Here is a 26,957-nt window from a genome sequence, read left to right as displayed (position 1 = left end):
AACTCACTCACGGAAGCATATATAGTGCTACCGGAAGTTGGCTCGCAGCCTGTGTCCAACAAGCCGGTTGGCCACCTGTCCGCCATGAGCCATTTAAAATAGCAATAGGATGACGATGCTGTTCCCTTTAGCCACTGTCATATCTGGCGTCAACTTCTTCTTTTTTTTGTATTGGCTAAAGATGAAAGTGTCATCTTTAAAGAAGAAACTGTAACTGTAAGGACTTGTGGACAAGAAAGGCAAATTTGGAATCTTGTGTGGTAACGGAGATTGGTTCACTGGACATCTCCATTAAAAACAAAACAGAACAAAACGAAACCTACCTTTTGCTTCTCCGTCAGTGGGACTAGAGACAGGGCCACAGTGACTGGTTCTGAAAAGCCACAGGTGGGTCCACACACTTGCTGTCTCCCTAAGACCCCGGCCACATGTCTCCTGTTCAGACATGGTCCTTGGCTGGCATGACTTGGCACAGTGCTTTATGTGGGTCCCCTACCAACCCCCGTGGTGATGAATTGCTTTTTCATTAGCCTGTTTTCCAGCCTGAACATTCTCACTCATATTTCTAATTTCTAAGTTCTTCAGAAATTAATCTCTTACATTTTCTCTAGAAATGAGCATGCATCTCTATGACATAACAGTGACACTGGTAATATGCAAACTCTGATTCACTGCTGGCCCACCAGGGAGTTCATCTTTATCCATCTGGACATTAAGAAATGGTCAGGCTGTGAATTCGATGCTTAGACTTAACTAGCTTGCTCATCTGTTAAAGCACACATCAACGACCATGTTTGTAGTTTTAAACTCATGGTTAACGGTGGTGCAGGAGAAAACTGTTTTACTGTTACAGACTGAAATCTGTGCCCAGCCAGTTGTAAGAAAGTCTTATTGCTTTACCTATTACCCTGCTGGTAAAGCGGCTCCAAGCCTAGAGGGAACACATTTACACAGCAAATGTCAGCTGCATCACAATGTATCAATAGAAAAGGCCCCCAGAAGTTGGAGCATTGTATGATGGGACCCAGGACAATGCCACATAGACCTATGGCTGTGGTTTTCTTGAGAGTGTAGAGAAGATGTTGAGCAAAACCACCAAAACACTGCCAACCTGCCTTGTCTGGTGACAGTCTGGGTGCTAAAAAGATAGAATCTGATGTGAAGTACTTAGCTCAAAAGCTCAGCACAGCACAGTGGGAGTTGTAACCGTGTGTTTACATCCATGCACAGCAAATTACTTGGAGACATGAAATCAGTAAGAATGGCTGTTCATTAATTGCATTCAGAGTTATAACTTCAGTGAACCTGGTTGTAGAACAGAGGAAGTTGGATTTCCCTTTAAAATTCACTTGAATACTGTATCGGAAGCATAAATAGAAAACTAGTAGATGCTGGTCGTTGCCGACCTCAAACAGGTTTTCTAGGACTGGCCCTACCTTGCCTTCTCTCTCATATTAGTGCCACTTAACTGAAGCAATTTTTATGTAGTTAATATTAGCACAAATTCTTTTTCTGCTCCCCTGCTTCCTAGCAACCAAAGCAGAGAATCTGCTTGCCAATCTACTGTTGGTTAAAAAAGAGAGAGAGAAAGAGAGAGAGAGAACCGCCCCCCCCCAATAACTCTTCAGTAGACCTGAAGCAATAGGGGTGCATCCAGTAAGCTCCCTGCTGACTTTGTGAGTCCAAGAGTGTCTGCCCCCTGACCTTGCTGTACTTTTGGCCACAGGCTCGAGAAGATGTCATCCACATGCTGAAGACAGAGAAAACCAAGCCCGAGGTTCTGGAGGCGCACTATGGATCTGCAGAGCCAGAGAAGGTGCTTCGGGTCCTGCACCGAGATGCCATCCTTGCTCAAGAGAAGTCCATAGGAGAAGATGTCTACGAGAAACCTATCTCAGAGGTAAAAGCTGGACACCAGCCTCCCTAGAAAGAAACTGCAGAGAGAAGGTTCCCCTCTTCCTTTGCAAGCTTTGATGTTTTTTTCCAAGTGCAACATTGTTATGATGCCCCAGTGTAGAAGTATGGTTAAGTAATAGGTGGGCTGTACTAGGTAAGTTCCCATAGGAATTTCAAACTCAAGAACGCTTCAGATTTGAAGTATACATTTCCATATGATTAGGAAAGATATGTGCTTCTGAAGTATCACTATTATTTTACTCTAAGAAATGACATATTTAGGAATTCGAGGTGCTGACTAGTTCTCACATGGAGTTTTCAGAATTATTGTAACATTGATAACTTTAGGTTCAACTCATTCATTATTGATAGTTATGGTTTACTACCATTAGTTTAGAAGTAAGTATCTTAAAGTGTCATAATTTAAAAGGTCTTATGAGAATTCCAGTGATGAAGTAGAAAATCTGAGTAAAATACTCAGGATAATTTTTAAAGTCAACTTATATCAGTTGGGCTATATTGAATCATTTTATGCGAGGCTATGTTAGAAATTATAGCTACTGTTATTACCTACGACATGACAGCTTAATAATTCCTCCCATGCAATAGTGGAAGTTCGGTGTCAAATTAAGGTACGCTTTTCATAGATGTAGTCATACTAATTTTCAAAATTCAGGTAAGCAGCTTTATAATTGGTAGGACAAGTTTAAAAAATAGAAATTAAAAGTCTGAAAAAAAAAAAACACTTTTAAATTGAACTTTTAGCCTAGGTCAGTGATTAGTATTTAGAAAGATACCGACTTAGATAGTATTCAAAGCAGATTGGCAGCTCCATACTTCCCTAACTGAAGTGGGTCTCTCCTCTCAGCTGTCCCTAAATGAGGTTAGGGGAGGGGAAGGATTGTTTGTAGGGCAGGATTGAGATAACAGACTGGATTCACGTTTGCGGTTGGGATCCAGCTGTGTATGATTTTGCAGACCCCACTTCTGTTCATTAAAAACTGGGTTCTTATCCGTGGGGTAGGGTAATGAGCACAGCAAACACCTCACAGTGGTGTTGTGAGGATTAAATGGAGCAGTGCCTGTCAAGCATTTAGCATTGCGTGTGACCACGCTAGATACTCAGGCACTACTAGCCTCAGTGTGGGTGCGGCTTTGAACATGATAATTACACTTACACTCAAGGTCTTCCACTTGTGGGCTGGGCTTGAGGAATAGTAGAGATTCAGTGTGATGGTGACGGTGATGATGGTGGTGGTTGTGGTGCTGATGGTGATGTAATGGTGATGGTCCTTTGACATAAAACAAGCTGAAACTGCTCCTTTCTCCAGTCTGCATATTCCCAGGGGCCTGTAAGATGGCTGTGCAGGTAAAGGTGGACAACTTGAGTTCCAGCCTTGACAACCATGGTGAAAGGAGAGGACTGGTGTGTGCAAGAGGTCCTCTGACCTCCACACTAGTACCTTGGCATGGGCATTGTCATGGGAACACACACACACACACACACACACACACACACACACACACACACTTAACCAAAGGTCTGCTTGGTGGTGCTCAACTTTCACTTGGGAGGCAGAAGCAGATCTCTTAAGTTCAAGGCTGGCCTTATCTACATATTAAGTTCCAGGGCTACCCCTCTAACCAAATGAAAGTTATATGTCTAAAATAATAGATTCCCAGTGCAGTTGCACTGTTCTTTAGTAACAGCCATTCATTGATGCTGAGCCGCCTCTTAAAACCCAAAGCCCAAACCAGTGCACAGAGCATGAATCTGCAGGATTCATTGCGGGAGGGAGGGGGGCAATCTTCAGTCACTGCTCTGTAGAGCCAAGAGGACAACCACTCTCAATCCCTGATATCATATGATCTGGTCTTCTTGAACAGGCATTTACTAAACAGGCTTTGTGCAGACATATGGGACACAGTCAGAGCTCAAGGACTCACGAAGCCATGGTCTCATGAAGACAGGATTCTCTGTCCACAGAGAAGCTGCGGCCCCGAGTTAGGTTTGTAGGAACTCATTTAGAGAAATGTACTCTTTGAATGTCCTAAAAAGCCTCCCTATATTTAACAGGTCTTGAAGGAAAAGAACAAAAATGAAAACAGAAAACAAAAATAAAACAAGAACAGGACTGTGGCCCTTTCCTATGCTTTCCCTAGAAATTCAGATAATTACAACCTTATAACAGTGACAATTACTTCCCAGAGGAGAAGTATGATACATACATGTATATAATGAGATCTTAGCTTTTCTGAGATGAGGAAGATGCTATCCACTTTCTGAGAAAGAATGTATTCTAAAACTTAGTGAGCCCACTCCAGAAGGCCGACAGGTAAATGTTAGCATTGTGAACTGGGTATCAGCACACGCCTGTAATTACAGCCTGTGGAGGTTTTAACTGGAGGCCAGCCTGTGCTACAAAAGACTGAATCTCAAACAACAAACCAAAGGCTTAAGGATTATTGTGGCTGGTTTATAAAGCCAATTGGCCTTGAGAAACTAGCAGAGGATGGTGGCACAGTTTCCCCTGCAAAGTTCTCCATCGGTGTTAGCAATTCACAGCCACTGCTGATGAAGTCGGGCCATTAAACTCTTTCTGGGCTTTGCTCTCTCAGCTGGACAGACTGGAGGAAAAGCAGAAGGAGACATACCGCCGCATGCTAGAGCAGCTGCTGTTGGCTGAGAAGTGTCACAGGCGCACCGTGTATGAGCTGGAGAACGAGAAACACAAGCACACGGACTACATGAACAAGAGCGATGACTTCACCAACCTGCTGGAGCAGGAGCGAGAGAGGTAAGGACACCGACACGCAGGCACCAGTCCCATCTGGGTCCCCATTCCCGGCTCACCCACATCAGAGGGCAGTAAGGTGAGAGGAAGTTAAAGGGGGACACAAAGGAAAAGAAGTCACACACAATTACTGAAAAGGAGTTGGGGAATGGACAGCCTTGTCTCCTGACTTCGGTGGGAGAGCTTCAAGTTTTTCTCCATTAATGATGAGGCTGGCTGTGGGTTTCTCATATGTTGATGTATGTGAAGACGGGGTAGATTCTGTCACAGGCTAATGAGATGACTTTGTGACACTGTGGAACAGATACCCGGGGTCTCATTCTGGTTTCTGAATGGTTTTAGTAGGTGTGGGGAGATCGAGAGGTGGGGAAGACTTTTATCTGAGATTATCACATGACTGTGTTTGGTATGTATATAAAATTCTTACCAAGAGGTTCAGAGGCAGAAAACCACAAAGCTGGGAAGAAACCTAGGAGTTTTGTACATGAATTTGATCAGTGAAGCCCCTACATTCAAAAGCCATCTTACACATTGCCTATGATTTGAAATGATGTAATTTTTCTCTTTGGGGTTGAAATCCAATTTTCAGAAGGGTAAATTCCTACATTTAATTATAAATGAAGCTTCCTCATTAATACCAAAGTAGAAAATCTTACTGTTGGATGTATATAAATTATTCCCCTTTTAATTTTTAAAAAGTTATATGCTTTAAAAAAAAGCCCATGTATGTACAGTGTTTTGCCTACCTGTATGTGTGTATACATATACCACACATGTACCTGGTGCCCGGGGATGTCAGAAGATGGCCTCAGATCCCCTGGGACTGGAGTTGTAAATGATTGTGGGTGATGGAAACCAAATCCACATCCACTAAAAGAGCAACAAGTGCTTTAAACCGCTGAGCTATCTCTACAGCCCTAGGCTGCACAACTTTAACATTTTAAGAAGCCAAACAAAAACCATCCTACCATGATCCACTGGCCATGGGTCTTGTATCCCTGACTAGGGGCTATGAGGGGATGAAGAAATGGCAGACATGCAGACACGTGCACAGGAAAACTGTGCACTCTGATGAAATAGCACCTACTGCCACAACCCAGAACCTCAGCATGTTCATTCTATCCTGCACAGACCGTGGAAGGGGCAGCTAGTTTCTCTAGGAAATCTCTGTGGGTGTTCTCACACTGCAGACAGCCAAGGGGAGGAAGCAGCTGCAGGTGCTGGGTTTTTTTTTTTTTTTTTTTTGTACAAACTGGTCAACTGTTTGCACTGCCTAGGAAGAAGGCTTTATCATTCCTCTGATCCTCGCCTGGGAATGACCCACCTTTGGGGCTAAGTTATCAGAGTCCTAGACATGGCTGACCCCACATCAACAATCCAAATCCACTAAAGACTTTACTCATCCAGGGCATCCTCTGCTCCCTAGTGTTCACCGTACAGACCCACCCACTCTTGTAGCACTGTCTCCGTGAACCGCAGACTGTTAGACTGTTCATAACCTATCACTATATATTACACATGAACAGGGGAGATCACCTCCAAAGCCTGTACTTTATTCTCTGTTTGAGATGCATGTCTTGTTATTTTAAACCTAAGCTTCATTAGGGCTGCTCCAAGAATGCCAGACTAGATCCCAACTACATCAAAAAGAAGTGTGTGTGTGTGTGTGTGTGTGTGTGTGTGTGTGTGTGTATGTGTGTGTGTGTGTGTGTGTGTGTGTGTGTGTGTGTGCGCGCCCTCCCACGCTCGCTGTCTAAATCTATTATTGTAAATATAGGTTTTAAAGCTTTTGGATTTTACAAGCTCAGCTGGGAACATAAATAACATCATATAATATTGCAGCAAGGCTTTGGAGCACAGAAGTACATGTTCCTCTTTTTTTTTTATTTTTTTATTTTTTAGAGCTATATAAATCAACAACATCTCAGGAGAAACTCTTTTACCTTTTCAGTAGAGAGTGTGGTTCTAGGAATCCGAGTGGAGAAGTAACTCCTTTACATCAGTGTGAAGGTGGGCATTTGCCTACAGATCTATGGAATAGTCTGTGCTATTCTATTTGCTCAATTAAGAGAGGGCCACTCAAAACCCAGCATTTCTTTACTACTTAAAAAAAGAGAGATTTATCTTATGTTCATAAATGTTTGCCTGCATATGTCTGTACAATGTATACAGTACCCACAAAGGCCAGAAGAGGACAAGAGATTCCATGAAATCGGAATTACAGATGTTCAAAAGCTACCATAAGGTGCTGAGAATCACACCAGGGTTCTCTGCAAGAGTTCTTGACTGCTGAGCCATCTCCCCAGCCACAACCAAGACCTACTATGCCCAAGAACTTGCTCTAGTGGACTGGACTTGTTAGAGATGTTTTAAATCAGAAACCATTTGAGCCATTTTCTCCAAGCTCAGCACTTGACTAATGGCTAATTGTATCGACCTTTCTGATGAGGTAGACAAACATCACCTTGCTTTCTTCTTACAAAACTGTGCTGTTGATTCTTGTCTCCACTGACAAATGGGGAAGCAGATTAAGTTCCTGCCAACAAGTTCCATTTCTAACAGATAAATGACAGGGTCAGGTTTGAAAAATGTTTTTTTCTGCATCTACTTTCTTACCTTCTGAATAAAAGAATACTTCCCTCCTCCCAGTGTATGGAGGAGGAAGAAATAGATGACTTGGAAAGGTGGTCAGACATTGACTTCATAGATTTTAAACTTGATCAGAAAACTTCATACTCACTATTTTTAGTAATAGTGAATTACAAGAAAATTGCTACAGCTTTGTTGTTTGACTTGTTTTGATGTGTGTGCATGTGTGTGTGTGTGTGTGTGTGTGTGTGTGTGTGTTTGTATTGTTGTTGTTGTAATTATTTGTTGTTTTTTTGTTTTTGAGACAGGGTCCCATGATGTTACTTGGAGCATTGTTCTGGAAGTCACTATGTAGACTAGGCTGGCTTTGAACTGACAGTCATCTGCTTGTCCCTGGCTCCTGGGTGCTAGTATTAAAGGAATTTAATTTCTGGGTTGGAGACAGGCATCATTTAAGAATGAAGAAGAATTAGAATTCTGAAGTCTAATAACCAGCACAGAAAGAATGGTTGATGAGGATGAGAGTGGGGGACACACCACTTCAGCCAGAAGACTGGATTGAATAAAAATGCAGTGAACAAAGGTTGGGCAGAGGGAACACGGTGAAGCAGTGCTGTGAAAATACAGAAAGGCCTTGACCAGAAAGGGTTTGATGATGGGAGTCCCAGAGCTGAGAGTCCCCGTAAGTCTTTTTGTTCCTGTGCCAGTTCATTAAAGGCCATTTCTCCCTTTCTCTTCTATTAGATTCAGTGAGTCTGGTTTTATGTTGAGGTCCCGGATTCACCTGGACTTGAGCTTTGGGTAGGGTGATGAATATGGATCAATTTGCATTCTTTTACATGCAGACCGCCAGTTAGACCAGTGCCATTTGTTGAAGATGCTTTCTTCCTTCCACGGTATGGTCTTGGCTTCTTTGGCTAACATCAAGTGTCCATAGGTGTGTGGGTTTATTTCTGGGTCTTCGGTTTGATTACATTGATCTACTTGTCTGCTTCTGTACCAATACTAAGTGGTTTGTTTTTTTAATCACTGTTGTTCTGTCGTTCCACTTGAAGTCGGGAATGGTGATTCCTCCAGAAGTTCTTTTATTGTTCAGTATTGTTTTGGCTATCCTGTTTTTTTTTTTTTTTTTTTTTTTTTTTTAATTCCATATGAATTTGAGAATTGAAGAATTGAGCTGAAAATCTGATGGGGATTGCACTGAATCTGTAGATTGCTTTTGGTAGGATGGCCATTTTTACTATGTCACTCCTACCAATCCATGAGCATGGAAGATCTTTCCATCTTCTCGAGTCTTCTTCCATTTCTTTCTTGAGAGACTTGAAGTTCTTGTCATAGAGATCTTTGACTTGCTTGGTTAGAGTTACACCAAGATATTTTATACTATTTGTGGCTATTGTGGTGGGTGTTGTTTCCCTAAATTCTTTCTCAGCCCATTTATCCTTTGAGTAGAGGAAGGCTACTGATTTGTTAGAGTTAATTTTATATCCAGTCACTTTACTGAAGTTGTTTATCAGCTGAAGGAGTTCTTTGTAGAATTTTTGGGATCACTTATGTATACAATCATATCATCTGCAAATAGTGATACCTTGACTTCTTCCTTTGCAGTTTGTATCCCCTTGATTCCTTTTGTTGTCTTATTGCTCTGATTAGAACTTCAAGCACTATACTGAATAGATACACAGAGAGTGGACAGCCTTGTCTTGTCCCTGATTTTAGTAGAATCACTTCAAGTTTCTCTCCATTTAATTTGACGTTGCCTGTTGGTTTGCTGTATGTTGCTTTTAATATGTTTAGGTCTGTGTCTTAAATTCCTGATCTTTACAAGACTTTTAATATGAAATGAGGATTGGACTTTGTGGAAGGCTATTTCAGCATCTCATGATATGATATCGTGTGAGTCGTTTTAAAATTTTTATGTAGCAGATAGCATTGGTGAATTTTCATATATTGAATAATACCTATATCCCTGGGATGAAGCCTACTTGATCATGATGAATGATATTTTTCATGTGTTCTTGGAACCAGTTTTTGAGCATTTTATTGAGTATTTTTACATTTCTGTGTCTTTAGTTAGCTTCGCTGTAGGATAGCAAACTCTCGAGTGCTGCTCCAAATTGGCCACCATTAAAACATCGGGTTATTGTTTTTGCAGTCCATGCACCAAGAAAGAGTTAAGGAAGGTGCTGGAAAAATCATGCTCTGTCTTAGCACCTCAGTGAATGACTGCATTAGGTTTCTATTTTTGCCTGTTATCCATGGTGGAAGGAGGTCCTCAGATTAACATTCCAAATCCTGAATTCTGAGAGGGAGCTGGAACTTGGGTGGTGCTGTCTTAAGTGTTTGCCGTTTGCTCCTCTCTGGCTCCTTATCCAAGTGTGCAGTCTCTCTTCCAAGAATGCTTGTGTTTGGAAAGTGCTCTGCGGTGGTGAAAAGTTTGAACAGGAAAGATTAATCAAAGGTTGGGTCTTTCATGCTCAGCGCACAACATGTTTAGTTCTTGGATGTGAGCTTTTAGCCAGGAAACAAGTTAAATAATATTCAGGGGCTGGATTTGAGCTCCAGCTGCAACTAAACTGAAGGTCAACTTAGTCTCAACTGGCTCCGAAACACTGTCCTGTACGGATTTTCTTCCTAGTTCTATATGGTTCCTGAACAGTGTTTACAAAATAATTGCTTTTATTGTTTGTTGTTTACATGAGTTTATTTTGAGATAAGCCCAGCCTGGCCTCAAACTTGTTAAGTAGCTGAGGATGGCCTTGAACTTCTGATGATCCTCTTGCCTTCACCTCCTAATTGCTAGGATTGCAAGCATGCTCCATCATGTCCAACTAGACTATTTTTCTGATTTTTGGGACAGGGTCTCATGTAGCCCAAGCTACCTTTGAACTCAGCGTAGCCAAGAATGACCCCAAACTCCTGTTTATCCTGTCTCTATAACTGGAATACTGGAGTTTGTCTTGCCTGTCACCACAGACTCCAAGGACCAGAGACAGGAACTGAACTGAACAAAGCTATGCTTTATTCAGAGAGCTGGCAAACCGAGAAGAGAGAAGACTAACATCCCTAAATCTCTAGTGCACTTCACAAAGGCAGTTAGCATCCCACAGTTGAGCCTTGTCTCTCTGGCTTGTCAATCAACCTTGTCTGAGCTTTTGATGTTGGTGCTCTGGCCATGTTGCTGCCTGTACTTTCCCCTCATTACCCCCCTCTATTATTCCCAAAACGCCAAGCTTCATGTTCCTCCTGTGACACAGCTCTGCTAAAGGCTAATTCAGAACAACGTCACCTGCAGATTCCTTTCTACAGCATGAAGTATACGTGTGCTCTAGAATGTGTAGTAAAAAAAATAATATTTAAAAAGTCCTGGCATGAGGTTTCTACCTGCCTTAGACCATTTATGTTCCCAGATGAAAGAAATACACACACACACACACACACACACACACACACCCTTTATACAATTGTTGGGAGGCTGCCTACCCTCCATGTTGTTCAAATTTACCTTCCCATCCTTGACACTAAACTATCACTTACTATTGCTAAGTTCCATAAGGCAGACAGACCTCTGGGCCACCATCTCTTGGCCCCTAGACCATGGCACCATGCACATTCTTCTATCACAGGGCTTCTCTCTCTTCTCCTTCATGGTTCTCAAGCCCAGGAACCTAAACCCCACCTATGCCACTTCTTCACAGCTATTGGCTGTCGGCATCTTTATTCAGCAATCAGAATTAACTTGGGGGCAGGGTGCTGGGGGCTAGTGTAGACTCCAGGATTTGGAAGGTAAGTATCCTTACCCATCTGTTTTGTTACCTGTAACTTCTGCTTCCCCAGAGCAGGGATGATGAGTGTGTACTGCACTCACTTTGAGCTTTTCCTTAAGTGATTAAGGAAACACATCCATCAGACCTGAAACACAAAGGAAACTAGATGTGATGGGCTACGGCTCTTCCACATTCAGTGTGGGAGTAGAAGTGGGCAATATTTTGTTAGGCTTAGCTTTCATCATTTCTTCCAGTGTCAAGAATCCTATATTCTAATGTTCTTCCTCCATTCCCTGAACTATGTCCCCATCCCACCCTCCAGGACTTTCTGATTTTCTCGGCTCTCCACTGTTTTCAGGTTTGTCTGTTTCCTGATATGTGTAACTCCTGGGAAATTGGGGTTATAGTTGTTTCAAAGAAAGAGGCATAGTTGTGTAGTACTACACTTAAATGTAATGCATGGTATATCTCTAGGCCTCTAGGGTGAGATGCTGGAAGAAGACCTCAACTATAAACTCAAGCTCCAGGCTTTCATCCTGTGATCTGATTACAGTCGGTTCTCTCTCTGCTTCTCTCCTCTTTTCATCGTATGGAGCAGAACAGGAAATGAATGCACAGTGTGCTGGCAAGTGACACACAAACTTCCTGCCGGCTATAAGCTAAGTCTTTGTCACAAACGTTCAGGAATCCTGTTCTTGCCTGCCTTAGTGATCAGTCTGAATCAGGAACAATCCTGAGATGAATTGGCGTTGAGCCGTCTATTCAGTCACAAGGCCCATGGGCAGCCAGACGATGCTCTGGCTTCAAATTCAGTACTCTGAAAAGCTCTGACTATTCTTGGCTCACTTAAGACTCAGCCTGGGGAATCTAAATCCCATGAATACTTACGAGGTACATTGTAGAATACTGGAGTATATGTTTCAGTTAATTGTACTAAGAAGTTTAAGAAGGGATACTGTTTATAGAAAAAAAAAAACCTTGTCTCTAAATGCAGCAATGTTCATTTAATTCATCAACTAAGTGATGATTAGGTAACCATCATATTGTCCATTCTGCCAGCCCGTTTGAATATTAAATATGCCTCGCCAACAAAGTGTGTCTTAAACAGAACACTTAGCAACTTACTAAATTTCATTTCTCCTGGTGTGACTATTTCTGTTAGGACCTTATTCTGATTACTCAACTCAATATCCTGATGCTTCCTTATCTCCCCACCTCCCAAATGCAAACATCAATGTGTTGTATTGATTCAGCTCTCAAATTAAAATTTGGAATTTGGTCATTTCTTCCAGAACCACTGCCACTTCCCTGTCCCAAAATGAACTCTTGTCTACACTGCCAATGCAGTGCTGATCTTGGTGGTTGCAACAGCTTCTTTTAGATGACTTGCTCTACCCACACCTACTTCTCTTCCTGCAAACTTTTTGTGTATGGTTTGTGTAAATCAGAGCTATCAAAATAAAGTCTAAGTCTTTATCACCAGATCGCAAACTGGGTCTTGTCAACTTGACTCTCTTCTATTGATATTTTTAAAACAGATACTGGTAAGTTGTGACAAAAGATATGTTACAGCAAAAGCAATGGCATACTATGTCACACATTAGTCTTCCATTGTGCTCAAAGCACACACTTCAAGCTTGCCCCTGGTTGCACAAAACCACAGACAATATTGATCATAATATAAACATTTTTATTCTTATACACATATAAAAAGAAAAATTCAAACTACATTTTGCAGTATGTACAACTACCAGAAAATAGTACTTCTAAGTTGATGGCATTCCAGTCCTATGCTTTGAGGCCATGTCCATAAATTTCCCATGCAAAAGAAAGTTCAACCAGGCAGCAATATACAGGAGTTGTCCTTTGTGCTCAAAGCACACAGTTCAAGACTGCCCCTGGTTGCACAACACCACAGATAATATCGATCATAATATAAGCATTTTTCTTTTCATACACATGTATATTTGACAGAGTTCTGGGAACAGTTATTAATAACAACAACAAATCAGGACAAATGTAACAGTATACCATAACAATGATTATTTGAAGCATGATGTTTCCATGCCTATAACTTTCATTTAGTATTTGTGGACTATATCTGCAATTCCAGGACCTGATGAATTTCCTAGAGAAGTGGTAGAATTCTCCCCTACGTTTGAAGACAGAGAGAAATATTTTTAAGGCCATTAGGCTGTAGTACAAACTTGGTCTTTACACCTATCCACACAGGGGTGAATGGGCCATCTACCCTGTATCAGTTACTCTTTCACTAGTAAAAGTAAATAAATAAAAATAAATTATAGATAGATGGATGGGTGGGTGGGTAGATGGATGAACGGGCGGATGGACGGACAGACAGACAGATAGAATAAAAAGATGGGGGAATGGCTTAGCGGATAAAGTACTTGCTGTACATACGTGAAGGTCAGAGTTTAGATACCCAATACCCAAGTACATGCTGGGTGACTGATTACTCAACTATAATCCTAGGGCTTCTAAGGTAGGGTGATGAGACCACAAGAGGAAGCTGGCTATCTAAACTAGCCAAACCATTAAATCTCAGCTCAGTAAACAATATAGAGAACATGAAGGAAGATACCTAATGCCCACTTCTGCTCTCCATATGCACGTGTACACACACACACACACACACGATTTGTAACATGTTATTGCCAACTGGAAAACCTTCTACTGCACAGTGAAGCCCGGGTCCTACCAGCGCTGTCCCTGGAGCCTTTCTCCCTGGTGAAAATGTCCTATCAAGAATTCAAATAGACCTGGCATGTCTTCTTTCCTCTCCTGGTCCTTGTCACACTGTGGTTGGAACCTGGAGCTGCCCACGGTCATCCTTGTTACACTGCTGTAACTTGACTGAAGTCCCTGACTTTGCACGACCAACTTCCTCTAACCTGTCAGCTCAAATCCTCAGCTCAGACCTCTCCTATGGGAAGTCTTTACAGAGTGAGCTTCACTAGAACATCATGTGAACGACTCTGTTCCCTCTTCCTTTGGGAACATAGCATTAGAGTATGGCTCTCTTAAGACAGAGAGTGTGTTCCCAATGCCCAGCACAATGGCCGATCTGTTTGTGCAGGTTAGGTATTCACGGTGAGAGTGAGTATAAGATTCTTTCTTAAAGCTAAGTGGCTCAGAGAGAAGTGGTTCCTGCCTCTCAGGATTGAATACTGGGACATTTCTAGACACAGTCTAAGGAAAGTCTGTCACCACTTAAACATTTCCTTTAGCTCCAAGAGGCTCCTAATAACTACTATCATCTATAGAGAAATCACCAATTAATTATCATAAGTATCCATTTTTAATAAGTCTTAACAACAGGGTATTAAACCAGTCTTGAATGAAGTCATTTAGTCATGTTAGAAAAGAAACACATGCCTGTGACTGAAAGTCATAGTATTTTATAAGATTTCCCAGAGATGTTAAAATATTTCCTCTGGCTGTTATTATTTCCTTCTAACTCAAGAGTCTTATGGTTTTGTGCCTAACCAGTACCTCCCTGGAATCGTTAACTCAGGTTTGGATCTCCAGGAACTTATCGAGGGCTGAATTACACCAAGGAATGAGCAAGTCTGACCCTTTGATTCCTTTTTACGAAATTAGACAATTTGTTTGATATGTTTACTCATTTTCATAATAATATGTCAGATTTCTAGGTCTCAACTTACACAATTTCCTTAATTTTTATAATAGCCTTGCAGGTTAAAAACCCATATCCTTACCATCAGGGCAGTAGGATGAAGCCAGAGGTGTCAGAAAACACATCACTAGCCACCCACCAAGTGCTGCCAAATCCAGACTCAGCCAGTCAATCAAGATGCTCCTCCCACCCAGCAGTCCAGCCACGGGCAGCAGTCTTCCTTTCTTTTCTTCTTAAACTTCATTTCCCCAATATATTAACAATGATATTAATATCTGTCATTTTTAACGATGAACATTGCGTTAGGCAACTTTAACCAAAGTAACTCCATAGCTCAAAACACTCATTCATTCATTCATTTATAATACTGTTACCTTAAAACATGTGGTAACAGTTATACCCAGTCTGGACTATTTAGAAGTTAGACATAGTCTGAGTAAGGGTGCGAGTGGATATGATGGGTGGGGAAGTGAGATCCTAAACATCTTCTCCTTCCTCTTTGTCATCTCCTCCTCCATTGATGTAATCTAGAGTATATCTGAAAGCCTTCGCCTACTCTGCACACTTTTCATTCACTTTGAAGTTAATCTGATGAAATGATCTGGTGTTGTGGTTTTACTTGGTGATTTCATATCACAAGCCCTTTCATTTGCACTAAAAGACAAAAAAGCACACTGCAGCATTTGAACTCATCACTCAGAAAGGAAGGAAGAAGGGAAAAAAAGGAAGAAAAAAAAGGGGGGGGGGGATTAGAGCAATGGCTGTACTTCCAGAGGACAGGGTTTGATTCTCAACATCCATGCAGTGGTTTACAGCTGTTTATAATGTGACTGTCAGGGAATCTGATGTCTTCTTTCAGCCTCCAAGGGCACTGCACACACACACACACACACACACACACACACAGTGTACATATAGGTTAAACACCCATACACACACAATAGATCTCCTAGAGATGTTAAAATCCTTCCTCTTTGGGGTGTGAGAAAAACCCCTTGAAGATAGAAGATGTTGAGTATTCCATGCAACAGTGATCATTTCCTGGCCACAGTGATATGGGCACTCTGAGTTTGGCCGTCTGGATTCACAGCTGTTTATGTGGGCAGTACGTGATTGGTGTTTTGTTTTGTTTCACTTAAAATTACTTTTAAGACAAAAAAAAAAAAAATCAGCTAAAAATACCTGTAGAGACAGAGCTAGGGAGATAGCTCGGCAGAGAAAATGTAGGCACAGCAACTGTGAGGGCAGAACCAAAACAAAACAAAACAAAAAAAAAGAGGGCATACCTGCCCTTCAGGGGTTGAGGTTTTTTTTTTTATAGATATAAGGGAGAATATACAGGCAGAAACCTCTGGGAGAGGCCAGAGTGGACAGGACAGGCAGACTGTACCAGGCCATACTGAGGGGGAGCGAGAGGGAGAGAGGGGATATGGGCCAAAGGCCTGAAGGGCAAGAGACTAAAAGATCAAAAAGGGACCATGGAGCCAAAATGGCTGGGTTATATGGGGAAGAGAAGCTTGAGGAAGGGCACACCAGTCTAATCCATGGGCTGGAGAATTCGGAGTAGCGGGTAGGGTATGCTAGCCAGGAGGAACCTGTAAAAGTTCAGGACTGAGGGATGCTGGGAGAACCTGGTGGCCAGCATCCACTTTGAAATGTTAAGAGGCATCTTAGCCGTATGTCTGGGTCTAAGACAGAACAATGACCAGAGTTAGGGCCCCCAGAACTCACATCAAAGCCAGGTGGGTGTAGTGGCCAGCCTGCGCATAGTAGGTGGAGACAGGATCCCAGAGCAAGATGGCTACATAGACTACCAGCCTAAAGGTTGAGCGCCACATTCAGTGAAAGACGCTGCCTCAATATACTAGGTGGAGAGTAATTAAGGAAGTTACTTTACGTCAACTCTAGGTCTCCACAATACACGTGCACACACGTGTTCATACTTCATACATCTGTGCCTGCACATCCAGACGTGTATATAGACACATATATACAAATCATTTTTTCTGAAGACAGAAATAATTCTTAAACTAAAGACTTGCCACTCTGTGGTTCATACTAGCGGTATCCTTAGCTTCCTAAGAGGGGCCTGCCCTTCCAACCCAGGTCAGCTCCACCCCTTCTTCTCACAGCCCCACAGTAAATTTGCACAATAATGAACCCTCTAAGGAAAGGATGACGTCATCGCTCTGTGGTCCCAAGCTGCTTTACCCAACACCCACCTTGCTTTGTTCCGATGACAGGACTGGAATGTGCCTGTTAATTCCCTGTGGAGTTGGTTGAGCAGGCTTGCTGCTGTTGAGAAAACTTCAGTACCTCCTTATTAAAGTAAAACAAAACAAAAGCAAAACAAAACAAAAAAAAAAAAAAAAAAAAAAAAAAAAAAAAAAAAAAAACAGACACAGAAGCCAAAGGTAAGGAATTTGAGATCTGCTGTGATTTAAGCACGGTACTTCAGTCCACGGGCTTTTCATTTGTTCTGAGGCTTCCTTGGCAGTGAACTCTTTTTCTTTAGTTACTACAGAGCCTCTGAGTTCCAAGAGGCTGGATCTGGACATTTGTAGTGTCTTGACTAACTGACAAGGACTGTAGGGACCACAGGCTTTCAGATCTCCGCTACAGGTTTTCCTCACGTGGATGGTGACAACCCTCGAAAATCCTGTTTATTGTGTCTGTCCCTGATGCTTCAGAACCTCAGACTGAAGCCAGCCAGGATACACCTTGTCGTGGTATGATATGATGAGTGTTGATTTTTCTGATGGAGGGGGGGAAATCTCACTCTGCAGTAACTACGGGGTGTTTGTGTCAGAGCTGAACATTTTATCTTTTGCCATTAGTTTAACTGATGTGCTCTGAATGTTTGGATGCTTTTTAGCAGGAAACCGTTCTATGTAGTGTGTATATGAAGTCCCTGATTAATAATTCTTGATAAGCAAAAAGAAATACAAACAATGCTGAGGAAGCTCAATGTTTCTGTCAGTATCTTTGCTGTTCTGCCTGTATGCATGTACCATGGAGTCTTGTAAAAGTTGTCAGTGATTAGGATTCAGACTCTAAGGAAAGCCTTGTTTGTTCTAAAACACTTGAGTGAGACTTAAGTAAATAGGTTTGGCTTCAAAGTGGGTCTGGGGATGAGGTACGGACTGTGTTAAACAATTGTGAAAAGCCTTCTACTTTAGCCGGTTTTTTTTTTTTTTTTTTTTTTTTTTTTTTTTTTTTTTTTTTTTTTTTAATGTTGAGAAACACTGAGTTCAGCAAAGCATATCAAAAGAATCAGTTTATAGTCGGTGGTCAGTGGTGCTGGACGGTGCTGTGTTTCAGAAGAAAAGGAGTCTAGTTTTCACAGCATTATTTCAGATCCGCATGACTTCTTTTGAAGAAGTTCGAACGTAAGGGTGAATGACGTGTCTGCACTGTCAGATTTAATGTGCGTAGCTGCACTGTTGGTGTATGTTTGTCTCTGGGCTAAAAGACTTGATTTTTAGATATTTTTTTTCTCTCTTGATGACTTTAAAGTTGTCCCAAGATTGGCTAAGATAATGATGGAGCAAATCTTAACATATTTATAAAATATTTAATAAACTCTGCATAAGGATATTTTTAAGAGCCTTTATAAAAGACCTTTAAATATACCAGCAGTGCATCCTGAAGAAGGGGAGACGGCTCTTCTGAGTTAATGCACGCACAGACATGCTCTACTATGGATGATTTTATGTACTTACTAATTTTTTAATTGAACAACTTTATTTTAAAAAACAAAGATAAATGTACAGATTTTAAGCATTTTTGCATAAAAGTATATGAATACATTTTTGTCAGTACTTGATTTTTTTAAAGGTTTGACAGTATGCATTAAAATATTACTAGTTACAATGAGCATAAAGTACATGTAAAACAAGATGTAACCTGGAAACAGTCAAAGTTTTCTTGGTGTGTAAAGATTAAGCATAATGGTTTTTCATTTTCTTTCTGTTTTTTGGCCTTTGTTTTTCTTGAACTTCATATAGTCTGTGAGTTGTTTCTGGGGTGTTCAGAGCTTTCTGGGGTTAGTATCCAATTATCAGTGACTGCATATTATGTCTGATCTTTTGTGACTAGGTTACCTCACTCAGGATGATATTCTCTAGATGCATCCATTTTCTTAAGAATTTCATAAAGCCATTGTTTCTGATAGCTGAGTAATACTCCATTGTGTAAATATACCACAATTTTTGTATCCATTCATCTACTGAAGGACATCTGGGTTCATTCCAGCTTCTGGCTATTATAAATAGAGCTGCAATGAACATTGTGGTGCATGCGTCTTTGTTGTGTGTTGGAGTGTCTCTGGGGTATACGCCCAGAAGTGGAATAACTGGGTCTTCAGGTAGTACTACATCCAATTTTCTGAGGAACTGCCAGACTGATTTCCAGAGTGGTTGTACCAGTTTACAACCCCACCAACAGTGGAGAAGTGTCCCTCTCTCTCCGAATTCTCGCCACATCTGCTGTCATGTGAATTTTTGATCTTAGCCATTCTGGTTGGTGTGAGGTGGAATCTCAGGGTTGTTTTGATTTGCATTTCCCTGATGACTAATGATGTCAAGCCCTTCCTTAGATGCTTCTCAGCCATTCGATATTCCTCAATTGAGAATTTTTTGTTTAGCTCTGTACCCCATTTTTTAATAGGGTTGTTTGATTCTCTGGTGTGTAACTTCTTGAGATACTTACTAAATTTGCTACTTAATTTTTATCTGCTTTATTTTAAGCAGATCGTATGAAAATGAATTTACCCACGACAAATTTGATTACTATGCCTTAATGAAAAGCTTTGCAATATATATATATATATATATATATTTTTTTTTTTTTTAATTTTGGGAACTCCCCTCAATGAATAGCTTTTAAAAACCTGACGTTTGTGCTTCCCTCTAGACATGCATGTGCCCAGCACAATGAGATAAATGACACTTTGAGAATTGCTTGCTTTTGTCTGGATATCCCTGGGAATCCCCATCCACCCCCATATTTTGTGTTACCATAGCAAATCCCTTGGGAGAGAGGGCCCACACTAACAGGACGAAAGATACCTTCCCATGTGACGTCAGAAGCTAGATACGTCCATGCACCATTATAGCCTTTCCTGTTGCTCTTGTGGAACTTACATGGTAAGGGAGAGTGTTCTGTGACCGTGAAGCACATGTGCCCCCTGGTGTGTTTTATAAAAGCCGGTCTGATGCAGCAGATGGGATGTTACCATAGCAACCCTGACCAAGGCATCCCCCTGAACAACCAAGCCATGCCACAGACCTAGTATGAAGAAGGTTCATCGATGGGAAGAGAAGAGTACCTGAAAAACGGAGAGACAGAGAAAGAAGGGGGGCAGAAAAAGGCAGAAAGAGGGAGGAGAGAAGGACTAGAGGAGGAGGTTGACTGAGAACATGTGGTGAAGAGAGACAGGAGAAAAAGAGACAGAAAGAGAGAGTCGGGGTAGCCAGGCAGTCCTTCTTATAGGTCAGGTTGGCTCGCACCTGGGGCAGGTAGAGATGCAAACTGTTACTAGGTAACTGTTGGGTGGAGCCTGGCAGAATTGCCAACATCCCCTAGACCGAGCATCTCATAAATAGGTGTGATGAACTTGGGCAACACATTTGGAGGTGGGGGTGGAGTATGGAGATGCTCTTTGGTGGAGGGACAGAAAGCAACACCCGGGAAGGAGAGCCCGAGGTGATGATGCATCAGGGTGACAAATTTCTGTGCTTCATGGCTTTCTCTCTTCTTTGTGAAATCCATTAAATTAGTGTATTCACTCGGTTCTTTAGAATCGTCCTCAAACACAGAGACCTAGTGTCTGCTTTCTTCATCTCACCCCAAATCTTACCAATCTGAGAGTATTTGCACGAAGTACTTTGAACAATTCAGCAAGTCAGAAAACACATTAAACTTTCTCCCCGGGAAAAGATATGTGAACCGTAGCCAGAGCCTGAGGAAGGAGAGTCTGTAGGAATATCGTGGACTAAGTCTAGTTCATTCAGGATGCTTTAACAAGATTGGAAGCTCATAAATATCAGCACATTCTCCTTACAGTTCAGAAGGGATCCCAGAAAGATTTCTTTGGGATCCCTTTCCAAGGATGCTAACCAAATTCATAAGGGCCTTGATCTCATGTCTTAATCACTTTCTAAAGACTGGTGAACTACAGATCAGAATTTTCGAGACTACAAATTTGTAATCCGTTACATTTTTTTATGGGTTTTAGTTTACCAGTGTAGTTAACCATAAAAGATGAGGCCCGGCATCTGGCTATCACTTAACAAGTCAATCCCGACATTGCACACTGGGACTAGTTGGCCAGGAGGGGACCTTAATCTGGCTCTCACAGAGAGAGATACCATGTAGTTTGTACCTCTGACAGCAGGAAGTTCACCATGTTTCCATCCTTGACTGCCTCTTGCTTAGCCTACACTTATAGCGTAAAGAGCACTTTCCCTGTCCCCCAAAAATGCCTTGAAAATTTATTAGTAGGACATAGTCCACTGTGTAATATTAAGTAGAGGGAATTCAGCCATCCTTGTTGTAGATTTAGAATAAATTTATGTTTTACATTGGTGTGTAAATATAAACAGTGTGCTTAGCAGCAAGTAGTAGACCCTATAATCTTTATGAAGAATACTTTGCTATTCTCTGTCTCTCTGTCTCTGCCTCTGCCTCTCCCTCCCTCCCTCCCTCCCTCCTTCCCTCCCTCCCTCCCTCCCTTCCTTCCCCCCCCCCTCTCTCTCTGTGTGTTTGCAAAGGGGGGTTATTAGACTGACCTACAGGCTGTGTTCCAGCTAATCCAACAGTGGCTGGCTATGAGTGGAAAGTCCAAGAATCCAGTACTTTCTCAGTCCACGAGGCTGGATGTCTCATCTGGTCTTCAAAATCCCAAAGGAGTAGGCTCTGATGCCAGTGAAGGAATGTATTTGCTTGCAAGGCAAGAACAGCAGGCAAAGAGTTAAAGCTTCTCTCTTCCTTGTCCCTATATAGGCTTCCAGCAGAAAGTGGGGCCCAGATTGAGGTGGGTTTTCCCAGCTCAAATGATCTGGATTAAAGGTGAATCTTCCCACTCAAAATCTGGATCTTCTTACTTCAAATTAAACAAAAGTCCCACAGTGGTGTGCCCCTCCGTTTTGGGGGTTTTAGTTAATTCTAGATGTAGTCAAGGTGACAGCCAACACTATTCATCACATGCTTTTTTAAAAAAATCTTAGCAACTAGGCCTTAAGACACTATTTATATGGCTCTTCTAAAGCAGAATTACATATAACTCCTCAAACTCTTTTGGATGCTCAGGTCAAGGTGCTCTGCCTGTGATCTGTGTGTGCATCATTACTTAAATTACATCAAATTATATGTAATAACATTGGTAATTATGTTTTAGTTTAGAGGCTGTGGTTTTACAGTATAAAACTGTGACAATAGGCTGTCCACAATGATGTAAGAGGAACTCACAAAAACTGCCAGTAAGAAGCTGGCTTTAAATTTTTCTCCTCCTTTGCTTTTATGCCACTAGATTCTTTGGCTCTTCACTGTGGCCTAGGGTCACAGATTTAAAGAAGATGGTTTTAAAATGTAGTGGTTTTCAGATGAAGGGGAAAAGGACAAGTATATAACGGTGTTATAAATACATCCTCTCTGCTAAGGAAAGACAAAACCATCACAAAGGACACAAGCCAGTGGAACAGGGTCAGCTGGTAAAGGCACTTGCTGCCATGCCTGTGACTTAAGTCCTTGTGACCTACAATGGTGGAAGTAGAGAACCAACCCCACATTGTCCTCTGACCTACATCATACACCATGCCTGCACCCCTACCTAACCCCCCCCCCCCAGGTAATAACTAAAAAATGTAACTTTAATAAACCTATAAAGGTCAAAAGTTTGTGTCCTATTATAAAAGATATACCAATTCTTTATGTATACAAAATGTCTCTCTAGCTCCCTGTTGTCAGAGCCAGGTCTAGGGTGAAGCAAGTGGGATGCTCACGTGAGTGTAAACGTTAAGATGTGGCCAGAATATCTGGAATCAAGATCTACTATATTTTAGAAACACACATCCATGACGGAGAAAATGCTAACATTGCAGATGAAGGTGGGATCTAACTTTGAAGCTGAATGGGCCACTCCTGTGCCGCACATGGACGATATTAGGTTATTTCTGGATTATTGTATTAGTCGTTGACTTGAAGACTTTGCTAAGAGAGGCTCTTCTTCCTCAGTCATTTGATAAAGCCATGCCCTGTCATGTGAACAAGCTGCTTAGAGATGACTATTCTCTAGTTGGGGAAAAAAACACGTTTCGATTAAAGACTTCGAATTGCACGCAAGCTCGACTCTTTTGACGCTCATTCATCTTTAATTACTATCATGCCTTTGCTAGTTTGAACCTGCTGTCTCCTTTGAAGAGACAGACATGACAGGAGACTGGAGGGTAGGGGGCAGTGCACAAAAATATCAAGCTGAGAAGAGTGGGAATTAGGATGATGTGGTTGAGAGCAAGCCCAGGGTGTTCGCAGTAGTAACATTCACGGTGGGGAAGCTGGTAAGAGACAAGTCTTATGAATGCCATGCTGGGAGACAACTGGTGCTCGGAATATGGTTGAAAAGTGGAGGTATCAAGGCTGCCAAGGGAAAAGTGAGGATGGAGACAGGCCCCGACATCAGAAGGAAAACAGACACATAACTGCTTCAGAGTCTGTCCTCACCTTTCCATAATTCTTTGAAAGAATATATTCTTTGGGGGGGGGGGAGAAAGGAGGGGGAGGGTCGGAGAGGTGTCTCAGCGCTCAAGCGATGCTCTTCCAGAGGTCCTGAGTTCAATTCCCAGCAACCACATGGTGGCTCACAACCATATGTAATGGGACCTGATGCCCTTTTCTGGTGAGTCTGAAGAGAGTGACAGTGTACTCATATACATAAAATAAATAAATCTTTAAATAAGAAGAAAAAAAGATAAGTTCACAAATATGGATTAAAACAATAATGCATATTTTAAAAATCATAAGTTAGACTCTATCAAATAAAAGTGAATGGAGGAATGAAAAGCACAGAACACAAAAGGCCATGATATGCTAAGGAGGCTTAACATCAGTGACGAAGGGAAGGGAAACCTGGGGAAACAGGGAGTAGTTAGAAATTCAAAGGAGAATTCAAAGCTTTCACGTGGAAAGTTTCAAACATTTTCAAAGATAAGGTGACTGGTGTACTGAACCCCTGTGGACCCAGTGTTTAGCTTCCGCACTGAGTTGTTCTTCTCGCCAGCCTGCTTCTATCCACTCCTCCTGTCAGAATATATGAATCTCACATTCATTTAAGTCTTCATTCATAAATACTTCAATGTGTATTTCTAAAAGATCATGGCTTCAAAAAATACTATTTAAGATCTATAGTCAAATTTCACATTTTCTAATTCCTCAACAACATAAATTTTCTAGTTGTCTCATTCAGATGAGGTTTAAATATGAGAGAGTATGTTGGTATATCTTCTAAATTTATTTGAATCTATAGATAACCATTGATGATTTATATACCTTTAATTTTATTTTAATGTGTACATGATTCTCATGTTTTTTATATTAAAATGTATTTGTTAAAGAAACTAGGTTCCTTATTGCAAACACTGTCATGTCTTAGATTCGTCATTATGATGTCATTTAGCAGTTTCTTGCTCTGATCTTTCTGGTTACCTACTAATTAGTTATAGGAATGTGATACAATCCAGGTTCTTCTTTCTCAGTAAGAATATTTCATAGGTGATATGCATGTATGTGTACAGTGTCTGGCAGTCTCCCTTCTGAGGGACATTGATAAGAGTCACCTACATCCATTATTTCAATGGTGATTGTATTTCAAAGGTGTCATGTTATTATATATTAATAATGACATGTTATCACTGAGTCTTTTATCAACCGGACTATTTCTATGAAGGAAAACAAAAAGCTTTAAATGAAAGACTGTTAGGTGATTCCCCCCACCCCCTTTCTCTCTATGTATCTATATCTGCATCATCTATATTTACCTAAATCATCTCTACCTATATTTATCTGTATCTACATTGTCTATACCAAACACTAAAACACTGAACTAGCCATACATGTTTCTACTTCCTTTTTCTCTTATTTCTCCAAGTGGTGAAACCTAGTTTGTTCTTTCTTTCTCTCTCTCCTGATCCCTCTTAAATCGCCCAGATTTTTTGGAAATAGAAAAGATCAAGAGTGGGCAAGAAGGGGAAGTTAGAGTCGGACCAGAGTAATTTGCAGCAATCCATCTAAGGCGGCAGAGATGGGAATTTATTTTGAAGATGGAGATGATAACACTTAGCAAGAAAATGAGTGTGGGGATAGAAGAGAGAGAAGAATACAAAGTGCCTTTAAGTTTGGGGCTTAAATATCTGAAAAGACTGACAAGAGGAATATTCATTAGGGGAAGAGTGTGAGATAAAGAATGAACAGTCCAGTGAATACAGCAGCTAATTGAACTACGGTGTCCATGCTAGTGAATGGATGGCTGCCAGCAGGAGGGAAAGCCTGAGAGCATTTGGTAGGCCTTGTGCATTGACCCGGCTTTTTATTAGTGATTGGGGTCATTTGTTTTTCACTGACAGAATGCAAGGTATAAGCTTAAGCATCAGGCGAAGAAAACAATTCAAAAGGGGTCTTGACCATACCAGGATAGATTGACCAGTTCAGGGTAAAGTTAACTTAAACCAAGTCTTGTAAATTTGATCTATCCAGTCAGTAACTTTAAGGGACAGTATTGCTATTAAAATACAATGTTTGTTCAAACAGATCTAGTCCAAATCCCAACCTGCCCTTCCTGATTATGTGTCTTTGATTAAGTTCAATAATTTCTCTTATTTATAAAAACGGTATGATCTCATCCAAAATGAGAATTAACTGAAATAAAAAAGCATTCGACACATTGCATAGGAAACCTTTTTCTGTGCTTTATCTAGTTATACCCTATAACATAGTTAACTATACAGCATCTATGTTTTCATTACATTATTTACTTGTGTGTATGTGCACTCATGTTTGTGTGCACAGCACACATGTAGAAGGGAAAGTGCAACTTTTAGCAGGTTTTTGTTTTAGTTTTCTTTTACCTGGTAGATTCTGAGGATTGAACTCAGGTCATCAGGATTGGCAGCAAGTGCTTTTACAGATGAACCATCTATCCATCTATCCTCTACCTACCTATCTATCTATCCATCCATCCATCCATCCATCCATCCATCCATCCATCTATCTATCTATCTATCTATCTATCTATCTATCTATCTATCTATCTATTTATCTTTTATCCATCCATCCACCTTTCTGTATTGAGTTACCTATTGCCAAAGGTAGAAACTGTCAAGAGCATTAGTAAATTTCTTGAAATGTATTAAGGTGTAGTAGTTCTCTGGAACCTCAAACATTTATGTCCCTAGAAGAAGTATTTTTGTCATCATTGCCCCCCACCTGCACCGAGAAATATCAATATCCCTTCCTTCATCTTTCTCCATTCTGGGTTTCCCTGCTTTCCCTGCTTATGTGTTAGGTCACTAAGTAGGTTTTTTCCTTATCATATTTAAATCATTGTTAGCCCAATAGGAGTAAATGGCCAACAAACTGCCCTTCCATCATGCTGAGAGACATTCAGCGATGCTGCTGAGTATTACTCATGGAGATCTGTGGGATTTAAAAGCAAGCTTTACTTTTTGTTTTAAACAGAACAATACACATGATAAGTTCCATAAAACAACAACAAAAATTCTTAGATATCACCATAACAATTTCTATAGTAATCATATGACAATTGGTTTTATTTTAAGTAGTTTTTATCATATGCCCAAACATTTATTATAGAAGGCAATGAGAGACATTTTTCTATGCACTTGGCTAACAGCTGGCCTTGTCATAAGCATGAAACAAACCGTTCTAAATAATAAGGCTGTAAAAATACTGAAAGAATAAAATGTACTTAAACACATGATATTGATTTTTGTAACTTGCACCTCTTATAAACAGAATAGTTTCTGAAGAGTATACCTACATCGATTTATGGTGAATGATTTTAATTTTAACTCTTATGGGTATTCAGAGATAACTGTTAACAATATGTTAAGGCCTGGAGAGATGCTGGCTCAGGCAGGTTAGACCACTTTTTGTGCAGTCATAAATACTTGTTAGCTACAGCTCTAAGGAGTCTGATGCCCCTGTTCACGTTTCTACATAAACAAACACACATGCAGA

At 41.0% G+C, this 26,957-nt stretch overlaps 1 protein-coding gene across 2 annotated transcripts in view; it reads left to right on the top strand.

Moving 5' to 3' along the window:
* FILIP1 (filamin A interacting protein 1) overlaps positions 1-26,957 on the top strand; it is a 144,264-nt gene that overhangs the window by 101,419 nt on the left and 15,888 nt on the right. For both annotated transcript variants that reach the window (XM_080934893.1, XM_080934892.1), the window contains exons 3-4: positions 1,727-1,900; positions 4,516-4,694. In XM_080934893.1, coding sequence (XP_080791019.1) covers positions 1,727-1,900; positions 4,516-4,694 — 353 coding nt within the window. The remainder of the gene's footprint in view (positions 1-1,726; positions 1,901-4,515; positions 4,695-26,957) is intronic.

Source organism: Micromys minutus, assembly GCF_963924665.1.
Source record: "Micromys minutus genome assembly, chromosome: 21".
In the NCBI taxonomy this organism is placed as follows: domain Eukaryota; kingdom Metazoa; phylum Chordata; class Mammalia; order Rodentia; family Muridae; genus Micromys; species Micromys minutus.
This window is presented reverse-complemented; position numbering and strand designations above follow the sequence as displayed.